General features: G+C 48.9%; 2 protein-coding genes across 2 annotated transcripts in view; both read left to right on the top strand.

Annotated features, from left to right (window-relative positions):
* The window catches only part of LOC118409232, a 32,950-nt gene extending 25,345 nt beyond the window's left edge, over positions 1 to 7,605 (top strand). Inside the window, exons 26-32 of the mRNA XM_035810099.1 lie at positions 164 to 177; positions 650 to 763; positions 3,121 to 3,422; positions 4,181 to 4,324; positions 5,311 to 5,567; positions 6,300 to 6,413; positions 7,083 to 7,605. Coding sequence (XP_035665992.1) covers positions 164 to 177; positions 650 to 763; positions 3,121 to 3,422; positions 4,181 to 4,324; positions 5,311 to 5,567; positions 6,300 to 6,413; positions 7,083 to 7,605 — 1,468 coding nt within the window. The remainder of the gene's footprint in view (positions 1 to 163; positions 178 to 649; positions 764 to 3,120; positions 3,423 to 4,180; positions 4,325 to 5,310; positions 5,568 to 6,299; positions 6,414 to 7,082) is intronic.
* Positions 7,606 to 9,923: 2,318 nt separating this feature from the next.
* On the top strand, positions 9,924 to 11,194 carry LOC118409231 (UDP-glucuronosyltransferase 1-2-like). The gene is made up of 2 exons (XM_035810097.1): positions 9,924 to 10,322; positions 10,895 to 11,194. Exons 1-2 carry the CDS (start codon positions 9,924 to 9,926, stop codon positions 11,192 to 11,194), a joined length of 699 nt encoding a protein of 232 aa, XP_035665990.1.
* The last annotated feature ends 127 nt before the right edge of the window (positions 11,195 to 11,321 follow it).

The following is an 11,321-nucleotide window of genomic DNA, read 5'->3' as shown; positions in this document are numbered from 1 at the left end:
CATTTCCTCGTCGGTAGCAGGGTCATGCCTCCTCGTAAATTAGAACTCGCAGGCTCGTCGTCCGATCGATTTTCGCCTAATGTGAGGGGGGTATTACCAATATTCGATGTGTGCAGGTATATTATATCTATACCGACATGCTGTTTATGTGAGTTCTCTATAGGCCGGGTAACCAGGGTACAACTGTACAGAGTAAAAACCATCCACAACATCATTAACATCGGCTTGTGTAAGAAATAATATGTTAACGTTTGCTGTACAACATGTAACCGTGTATTCTGGTATTAAAAACGCATTTGGCTGTAGAAAACCTTGACTCGTGAAGCCATCTATTTTCAAGAGATATTTTTTAAGTTAGAGGGCCATAATGCATTATAATGGACAACCCTGATTCGATATAGCCAACTAAACAATAAACAATAAAAAACACAAGAGGTTACAGCCAAGGCACATACAAAGGTGCTTACAAAGCACAGGTTATGTACTAACCATTTGTTACATTGACGATAGTAAGCAATGAGTCATTTTTGACACAGATAGTATCTTTTTCAAGGAATAAACTCACACGATAACGAAATTTAATGTATTTTCCAGTGTCTACATCTTATCACACGGACAAAGTTTTACTATTACACTACTGTAATACTAGGTTGTCCTCCGGTGTTGGAGCGCCGTCTGGCGACTTCCGTCACATCTGCACCTAAACCTCGACCCGAAAGTTACCGGGTTAATGACCCAGAGAACCCTGACCCCATGGCGCCAGGTACGCCTGAGGGGTGGGTCACAAATACACCCATGTAATGACTCTAGTATTTATCTAATTGATCGCATTATTACGACAATGGCGTTTTAAGAGGGCATATCCTACAACAGCAGCTGATGATGGTTGCTGAGTACTCAACGATAGTTCTTTACACAAATGTCGCCAAATAGAAATTTGCATCATGGAAAATTACACGTCACTGACATGTTAGTTCACCCATGAGAATGTTGTGATATTTTATCTACCTTTTCTATCGCCGCTCCCATGTCAGGGGTGAAGACTCACAATGCGCGTGAGTGACAGCTGATGGCGCCAAAACTCCGACGTGAAACAAACATGCTTATGGAGAAGGATAGACTTAAACCAAGGAGCTTATATTGAGCTTAGGGCACAACCCGCCGCACGTGCAAATACGTGCTATCTTCGTGCCAAAACGTGGGCAATCTTTGTTGATCCGTTCGTGGTAAGTATCGCCTCGGTACGGACTCGTAGGGAATCCGACGGATTTTGGAGCACGCAGACACGCCGTAGTCGTAGAACTTAACGTGCAGCAAGACTTTGTGTGCCATCGGGCTGCGGATTCTACATTCTTTACTGGGAGGTTTGACTTCTTTATTCGAGGCAGTGGCTGATGAAAAGTCCCACGTTTCTAATGATTAGTGGGTTCTGTGATTTTAACAGGAATGTAGTTTTTGGAGGTCTACTAGCTGATGAAAGGCCCAGCCTGGCGACTTCCACAATATCTGCACCCAACCTAACCAACCCATCGTCACGTGCACGTCAGTCTGTCTGCTGCACTCATAGATAGATACATGTAGATAGATGTTTATCTGGAACCACTCCCATATATAACCTTCCTGGCTGAACACAGCAGTCAACCTACAGACAAGTCAGACGGGCGCATTTCACGCGCAGACGGTTTTACGTCGGACCAACACTGCGATATCGCCGACATCGCCGCCCGTGGATTTGAGCCAAAAAGGTGGGTATACTGACAGTATATTCACTGTGTAAGTTCATGATATCTGCGGAAGGCTTTGCTCGCTACGTAGTTTATTTTTAGATACTATAAAGCATGTTCAGCCATACCTGTTTGAAAAGACTAGAGCAATTTTCTACGATCTTTATCTCACTTAATTAATTCTTCTTCTGGATTTAACAGCTACAACATGTTGCGTTTAAAAGAAACACGAATTTTGTACAGAAGGTAGTTCACTAAGTAAAACGAAGCAAATGTAAGTATCAGGGTGGGCGTAACCCGACTATACTCCAGTCAGGTCCTTTCTCACGGCTTGGTTTTCTCGTGTTTATGAGGGTGAAGGACATACACTTACCTGTAACAGTTCCTGGCGCCTCGGAGGCACAAGCGGAAAAGTCACTGCCTTAATCACTTTTACTTCTGCATCAATGATGTTCTGGTCTGACCTCTCGTGACCTCTGGTGTAGTCGGTCGCGGCGCTCTCCCAACGACAGACACATGTGAAAGTTCATAGGTCAAACATGCCTCCCACCCTATCACTGCAAACTGTGACTGTACCGTCGCGCAGTGGTTTTACAGATCAGTCAACGGATTTCATAGGCGTAGAACATTTTTTCAGCTTTGTTTTCTGTTGTCTTTGGATGAATACTTTTACATCTTACGTCACACAACATATAGATACCTACCGTTTGGGGCCGTATACATACCCAGAGGCACCTAGCTGTAGTACAATGTGAACATGTCAAAATTGCCCTGAGGAAAGTGACATACGGTCACCGAAACCTCGGTGGAAACAAAGCAGCGGTTGTGTACAAAGGGTCTCTTGATTTACAGAAATAGACTCTGTCAAAGGCCTGTAGGAGCAATGTGAGTACAAATTGGTTACGTAGAAGAACCTTTCTTTATACATACGAAGATTCGTTTACGCAACCACGTTTTACATTTCAATGACCTTCCTCAAGCTTCTGACTGGAGTTCTGCTCCTCGCCGCTATATGCAGCCAACGTAGGTGGCGCTTTTGCGGCGAGAACTCAATCCCAAATGTGGCTAAGTCTATATCCCCAGACTCCAGTCGGAAGCTCTGAGGAAGCTGTCTGAGAACAACCGAAACGTAAGCAAAGTGAGTACGAATTGGTTGTGTAAGAGAATTCCCCTATATGCTACATTCACGGTAATCTCCAAGCAGATACTACGGTGCCATCAGATAGTACCATAGCTGGCCAACCAGTATAGCCAGCCAAAGGGTTAGGGTTAGGTCGCATACACACTCCTAGGTCGGCTCCAGTCCTCTGTCAGCTTTTGATACTATCTTATGCTACCGTAGGATCTGCTTGGAGATTATATTGACGGATGTATTTCTGTATTGTTGTGTTTACAGTGGTGGCGATGCGCCGTGTGCGTGTGCGGAGCGTGGCCAGGTTCCTCCTGGCTCTCCTGCTGCTGTACGTACTGCGGGGTCTGCCGGCCTGGCTCGACTCGCACGCCGACATGCAGCCGTGGAACCCTCGGCAGCCGGGGGTCCTTCAACCGGGGGACCTACAACAGGCGGACATGCAGCCGGGGCTCCTGCAGCCACGGGTCCCCCCATCGGCGCCACAGGAGGAGGAAAGGAGACGACAGGTGGAAGTCGAGGAGCCTAGTAGACAGGATGTCGCGAAGGGGGCGGAGGTGGAGTTGGAAGTGAGCATTCTTGGAGACATTGTGTTTTTTATTGCAAAAACAAAACAAGACTGGCAATAAAAATGTATTATTGCCATGACGACGATTGAGGGTACAACAAGACAGCTCAAATCAGAAATAGACTGGAACTTCCCTGTCGCACTATCCCTGGCACAATGTACTAACCCACCTGTAACATAAACCTACAGCCAGCAGAAATGTACTATCCCCGGTACAGCACAATGGTCTGCCAGTGACCTAAACCTACAGCTGATCACTACAGAAGTATTTCCTGTCTGCCTAGCGCCTGTGGCCTATGGCTTGAACAAGCTCTAGAAAAGAAAACTAAAACCAAGACAACGTGATCCATTGCGCAGAGTTTCCCTGTCTTACCACTAGTTTTAAAGGACAAATTCCTCCAGGAAGCTGGTGTGACCAGAGATACATCTGGAACAGATTTAGGGTGGGGGGGGGACTTGCATACCCAGCATACTGTGGAGTACTAGCATTCTTGGAAAAATGCCTGTGCAATTCCTAGAATTTTCGCAGACTGAACGCAATATATACCACTTGACGACTCCCCTGAGGCGTCGTCAACAAGAAAAAAACAAACTAAGATACTAGTACGTGCATATACTATAGTGTGGCACTGAAGTGTGGTACTCAACAGAGGTTGCCCTATAATTGTCATTTGAAAGTGGTGACGAATAATAACAACAACTTGATCATGAATCATACAACTGAGTTATAACCATAAGTGATTGGTGTGTTTATTCTAGAAGAGAGCAAATGTGAGTGAGCTGTGCCCGGCTGGAAGTTTCCGACTCGCCCGGATGGAATCCTGCATGCCGTGGCTGGGGTGTGGGGAGATCGCTGCCGAGGTGACGATACGGGAGCTTTGCGACTGGGGAGGCGTGAAGAAGGTAAACAAACCTCAACGTTTCTCTGACGTTAATTACAGCAGCGGCTACATCAGGGGACTTATTCCACTGATAGTGTTCTGTGTGTGTTCGGGTGTGGGGAGATCGCTGCCGAGGTGACGATACGGGAGCTTTGCGACTGGGGAGGAGTGAAGAAGGTAACACTGCCCTTACGACTAGTCCACTGATAGTGTTCTGTGTGTGGGAAAATCGCTGCCGAGGTTGCCGTTAGGGACCTGTGCGACTGGGGAGGGATCAAGAAGGTAACGCTGCCCTCACCTCTCTCACGTCCTTGTGCTTGTCGTATTTAGTTAGTTAATTAGGCAGCGAAAGTCTCCCTAACTATACATAAATGGCACATATAATGTCGGTGACCATCTCTATTCCAAAGCCCTGTTGGTATTAGTTAAAATCTTTCCCACATCCGATGGTGCATAGGGTGGCGCCTATCTTCTTTTCTGTAGCCCTGTGCCACACAGCTTTGTGCAATCATTACAGCGGGGGGCTAGTCCGCTTGGAGTGGTCTGCGTGGTCGGGCGCGAAGAGGGCTTTAGTGTGCGTGTGAGTGTGTGTGTGTGTGTGTGTGTGTGTGTGTGTGTGTGTGTGAGTGTGTGTGTGTGTGTGTGTGTGTGTATGTGTGAGTGTGTGTGTGTGTGTATGTGTGTGTGTGTGTGTGTGTGTTTATTTGACCATCGAAATCGGATTTTGAAAGATGATGAAATTTCTTACAATACATGTAAAGTGAAACAGAGCAAAGACTGACAAGTCATGTAATAAGGTCTTTCAAGGTTTTAACTGCGCATTCGCAGCGAAATGCATTGTGGGTGATAAGTCATCCTTGACAAGTTACCCAAAATGCATCTCGCCGCGCATACACAGTTGGAAACAAATGCTACATTATACATAAAACATGAACACTATGAAGGTAAAGATAGATTAATTGGTAACATATAGCACGAAGAAACATATTTCCCATCTGCGCCTTGCAGATTTACAAAGCCACCTGGAGAGGTCACACCGTGGCGTACCTGAACCTGACCCGGAAGCACTTCCCCTGGAGGGACTTCTTCCTGAACCACGTGACGATGCTGCAGCACCTGCAGAGTGGTCACGTGGTGCAGCTGGTGGGGTGGTGTAACACGACACTGGTGACGGAGTACCACAGACTCGGGTCGGCGGACAGGATAGAGGCCGTGCTGAGCAGCGGGGAGTTCAGCAGGTTCGCTAGTTCACCTTTATCCGGGGGGTAACCTATATCCGCTATGGTGGGGTGGTGTAACATGACACTGGTGACGGAGTACCACAGACTCGGGTCGGCGGACAGGATAGAGGCCGTGCTGAGCAGCGGGGAGTTCAGCAGGTTCGCTAGTTCACCTTTATCCGGGGGGTAACCTATATCCGCTATGGTGGGGTGGTGTAACATGACACTGGTGACGGAGTACCACAGACTCGGGTCGGCAGACAGGATAGAGGCCGTGCTGAGCAGCGGGGAGTTCAGCAGGTTCGCTAGTTCACCTTTATCCGGGGGGTAACCTATATCCGCTATATCCGTTATGGTGGGGTGGTGTAACACGACACTGGTGACGGAGTACCACAGACTCGGGTCGGCAGACAGGATAGAGGCCGTGCTGAGCAGCGGGGAGTTCAGCAGGTTCGCTAGTTCACTTTTATCCGCGGGGTAACCTTTATCCGTTATGGTGGGGTGGTGTAACATGACACTGCTGACGGAGTACCACAGACTCGGGTCGGCTGACAGGATAGAGGCCGTGCTGAGCAGCGGGGAGTTCAGCAGGTTCGCTAGTTCACCTTTATCCGGGGGGTAACCTATATCCGTTATGTCCACTATGGTGGGGTGGTGTAACACGACACTGGTGACGGAGTACCACAGACTTGGGTCGGCAGACAGGATAGAGGCCGTGCTGAGCAGCGGGGAGTTCAGCAGGTTCGCTAGTTCACCTTTATCCGGAGGGTAACCTATATCCGTTATATCCGCTATGGTGGGGTGGTGTAACACGACACTGGTGACGGAGTACCACAGACTCGGGTCGGCAGACAGGATAGAGGCCGTGCTGAGCAGCGGGGAGTTCAGCAGGTTCGCTAGTTCACCTTTATCCGGGGGGTAACCTATATCCGTTATATCCGCTATGGTGGGGTGGTGTAACACGACACTGCTGACGGAGTACCACAGACTCGGGTCCGCAGACAGGATAGAGGCCGTGCTGAGCAGCGGTGAGTTCAGCAGGTTCGCTAGTTCACCTTTATCCGGGGGGTGACCTATATCCGTTATGGTGAGGTGGTGTAACATGACACTGGTGACGGAGTACCACAGACTCGGGTCGCCTGACAGGATAGAGGCCGTGCTGAGCAGCGGGGAGTTCAGCAGGTTTTTATTCTTTGTTGTGCAAAAGACAAAGTACGTACACAGTGGTGTCATGCTCAAGCTCGAAGCTTATGTTAGCCGCACCGCTGACAAAATACACTCAGTGACAAACACGGTTACGGGGTCGTTGTTGTCAGATTATGGAAAGTAAAGGTTTCTACGTTGTAACACATGAGAGCATGGGAAATGCTTACAATGGCTATTGGTTATGGAAACTTTGTTTTCATCTATACATGGGAAACTGTCGAGAGACGAAGCATGTAATCTATAGTATATGACGTATAGCTTTCTGTTTACTCCCTTTGTACCAAGCTTACTGCATTTAGCCCAAATGGGGCATGAATATGCAAAAGATTTCAATGTCTTGTCATTTATTTTCAGGTATAACACCGTCCGGACGCGGTTCGGCTTGGCTCTAAGTTACGTCCAGACGATGCACTACCTACACAACAGTCCTGTGGGCACGCGCGTCTTGTGCGACTCGAACAGACTCAAGAAAACTCTCTCCCAGTTCCTTATCACGGAGGAGCTCAAACTCGTCTTAAACGATCTGGATTCTGTGCTCAAGGCGGACGTGGAAGACAAGCTGTTCATGAGGTGCAACTTTAACAGAATAGATCACAAGTCCGATTTTTCCGCCCCTGAACAGCGGAGCCCCTTCCAGAACGGGCGGCTGAATTACTCCAGGATGCCTTCGTATGACGAGAAAATGGATATATGGAAAATTCCGACAGTTGTGGACTACTTACTGGGGAATGTGACTGGCAGCGATGTCGTCAGGTTAAACCTGTTCAATGTGCATCGGAAGTGTAAATACAAACACCCCAAGCAGCGGCCAAGCACCAGGATATTGCTGAAGGAATACAAACGGGTTGGAAACATGTTTTCTCTGAATCCTGACTGAAAACGGTGGTCGCCTTATGGAGGGGAGAGTGAGTCGGCAGTTTTTGCGACCAACGTGCGTGTGGAGCGCTTTGATGCGTTACGCTGCGGTCACATTTCCAAACCCGGGCCCGGCTGGGATGTTTGCGGAAACGAAAACAGAAATGTTTGTAAAAGAATTGTTGGCATCCATCGTTCTCGCGATCGGAAGACAATGGTAGGCAGACAGAGTGGGTTAATTGGCGACCCGTCTGCACTGGCCTGCGCATTACTTATTGTAAGGTGAAGTGTGCACTTCCTTCTCCACCCTCTCGTCTACCGGCGCACTAAGTCCCATGCACAGGTGCAAGAATTGCATACCACGTGTAAGCCGGCCCCAGCAGATGCAGGCCTATTGTCTGGAGTTTCCGTCTCCTAAGAGGACTTCCGACTTATCAAAGAATATATACGAATTATACGCACAACTTATTGTTTTACGTGTTTTCTGTGTGTTTTGTTGTCTTTGAAATCCTACTCTTCGTTCCCCAAAGCTGCCCGGCCGGGCCCCGGTTTGGATATGTGCCCGCAACCTTAGCACAACAATGGAACACAGCTAGTGGCATCGGAAGTGTGACGGTGTGGACCCAGAGGTCCTGAGTTCGAATCCCCTGCCATGCTGCACTGTTACGCCCTTTAGAAAGGCAGTTTACACGAATTTCTTCACTTCACTCAGGTACAAATGAGTACAAAAATTAAGGCAGGAACGATAGTTGGAGTTCTTGCGGTTGCAAAACGTAATGCGATTTAAATAGTAAACTGTTACTCAGGACGAAATATGCTTGTGATGAAAACCTTTCACCAGGTCTGTTCAGCTCTGAAGGGTCACGTGACCTGAGGGTTGAACTCTAAAGCCTGGGCTTATTGGGTGGTATAGCGCCGCCTGGCGACTATCATAACATTTGCATCCAAACCGCGACCTTGACTTTACGTTAGCTGTCCTGAGATGCCCTCAGGCATGTTTACAGCAGAACCAGTTTGGGCAGGACGAAACCAAGATAGCATAAAATCGCGCCGTGTTTGAGATTGTACACATGTACCCGGTAAAACAAAACAAAACAAAACAAAACCTTACGCTACTGGTAACGATAGCGTAACTTTAATGTTGGTAACACTTGACAACAAGTGAAGACGCAGAATTATTAGGAACTTCCTTAGTATTTCGGTAACGTTAGTGAACACGGAAGTGACACACCTATTAGCGTGCTTCCGCACTCTTTTCCCTGTCAAGACGTCAACATTCTTTACTTGTTCAATAAACATAAACATAAACATAAACATAAACATAAACGTTAAATTCTTGGCTCGTCTCTTGTTTATGAGTTGCTCGCTATCAAAGCCGAGGACCGACTCGGGGCTAGTCTGGATACCATACCCCAGCCCGATCCAAAAAAAAAATATATATATATATATATATATATATATCCATTGTGTGGGCCAACATGATAAGTATTTGTGGGACCGGGCTGAGGTCTGGTATCCAGGCTGGCTCTGAACTTCTCCTGTCTACAGCTGAATGAGGCATCTGAGCTGGTCTAGCCTAATTACGTCACAATTAGTCTCTACCAGACTGACTACGCTGGCTATTATAGGGAGAATAATTTGCCAGGGGAGTTTTGCTATCAGAGGAGTTTGTCGGAGGGGGAACATTTACTAGTCCCTTAGCGTAGATTGACTCCCCTGGCCAATTTCACGATTTTTTGCCTACTTCTTATAAATTCTACGATCCCCGCACCCCCGTAGGAAGGCCTGGTGGAGGCTACGATCCCCGCACCTCCGTAGGAAGAGAAAGGCCTCGTATTAGTGGACCAAGGCCTCGTATGAGTAGTCCAAGGTCACAGCATCTGGTCCGAGTTACGGGATGGCGGTAACTTTAGTCCGTAAACTGGTAACCCATTCCTGGTACAAAGGCGGATGCAGGGAAGGACACTACACACCGCCGCGCTCCCCTACTTAAGGGTCCAAGCTTGTCATCGGTACGGAAAGTGTCTTTTCTCTCCTCTCTGTCCATTATATTCTTGTAAACTCGTCATCCACGTTTCTGATTGGACATCTGAAACTGTCGTCATTCATAGTTAGAGCATAAAAGACCGTTTCTTCCAGATCACTTCAGTGTCACTGACGAAAACTAGTGGATGCCAGTTGAAACGTCTGACCGTTTCCAAAACCATATCCAGTTGCTTGAGTAACTGTTTTTTGGGCTATCTTATTACCTGGATGTCTAACCTACATCGACGCTCCTCTTAAACTCCTTATTTCTCTTCAGTCAGCGTACATGGTCCAAGTTTGTCATCGGTACGGAGCATGTCTTTTCTCTCCTCTCTGTCCGTCCTGCTCCTCTGTACGAACGTTAGACTCGGCAGCTCGGGTAGAATCCTGATCCCGGGACCTCCGCTGGGGAGTCGGTGGGTTTTAGTCAACAAAGTAGCGACGGAGCTGACCAGGGTGGGGCATGACGTCACAATGCTGGTACCGGCAGGGATGGAGGGCTACATCCGGGACGTTGAGAAGTTCTCCCTGCTGACGACGCGCCATGCGGAGGCGGTGCGGTACTACAGGGAACGGCTGAACAAGCGCGTGAGCCTGGCGCCGCGGGGGGTCTGGTTCCTCCCACAGGACCTGTACTCGGCGCTGTCCTATGTCGTGGATCACGCCAAGCTGTACGAGCTGATGGCGTCAGAGTGTGAAGCGACGCTACAACAGGTATGTGGGGCTCTTTCCACGTGAAAAGTAGCTACCGGGTGGGTGAATTTTGATCTATTTGGTTTTGAATAGACAATAACAAGTGGCACTGCACTCAAGTTTTTAACTTATATTTGCAGTGCCACATACTCAATACAGACAGAAGGTAAAGGCAGTCTTTCCTTTTACCTTCCTGACCGAAGTTATGTACCTTTTTTTACACTAGGGCACAACGTCGAAGGCACGGCGTGTATCGAACTCAGGACCTCTAGATTCTGAGCCGAACGCTCTGACCAGTTACGCCGCACACGACGAATTGTAATGCTAATTGTGGATCTTTACTACCCTGGGAGCCAGGCAGGATCGGGTAGCTAGCGAGTTTTATTCGGGGAGCCAAGACAGTCAGCCCGCCGATCTCACATTAGCACTCCAGGGGCGCTAATAGGAGCTCGGCGGAACTGACTGTCTTCGGCCACCGAATAAACTGTCCTAGCTGCCCGATCCCGGATGGCCCCCAGGGTAGATCTTGACTAACTCAGTTTCAATGCCGTACTGCTCTTTCTCTCACACAAACTTTAACCTACCTCCAACAGGAGGTGTTAAACGGCACCCATTTTGACCTGGTGTTGTCGGACTTCCTGTCGCCGTGTGCTGTGATCCTCGCGAGGCGTCTGCGGGCCCCGGTGGTGTTCCTCGCCCGGGGCACACCGGGCGGGTACGATCTCTCGGCGGCCGGGGTGCCCTCTCCCGCCGCGTACGTGCCGCAGCTCGGCCTGGCGCTCACGGACAGCATGGGCTTCCTGCAGCGGCTGCAGAACGGGCTGGTGCAGCTGGTACAGCACGTGCTGACGGGGAGACTGCTGCTGCAGCCGTTCGACACCATCGCCAAGTAAGGATGTGTACCGGTTTGGGATGTGTACCGGGTAGGGATGGGTACCGGGTAGGGGTGGGTACCGGGTAGGGATTGGTACCGGGTAGGGGTGGGTACCGGGTAGGGATTGGTACCGGGTAGGGGTGGGT

This window comes from Branchiostoma floridae, chromosome 2 (assembly GCF_000003815.2).
Source record: "Branchiostoma floridae strain S238N-H82 chromosome 2, Bfl_VNyyK, whole genome shotgun sequence".
Classification (NCBI taxonomy): domain Eukaryota; kingdom Metazoa; phylum Chordata; class Leptocardii; order Amphioxiformes; family Branchiostomatidae; genus Branchiostoma; species Branchiostoma floridae.
The sequence above is the reverse complement of the archived record's forward strand: the minus strand, read 5'-3'. Positions and strand labels throughout refer to the sequence as shown.

Coding starts and splice junctions, on each gene's coding strand:
- LOC118409231 (XM_035810097.1), top strand. CDS start 9,924: ATGTCTTTTCTCTCCTCTCTGTCCGTCCTGCTCCTCTGTACGAACGTT. Junction 10,323..10,894: donor GTGAAGCGACGCTACAACAG/GTATGTGGGGCT, acceptor TACCTCCAACAG/GAGGTGTTAAACGGCACCCA.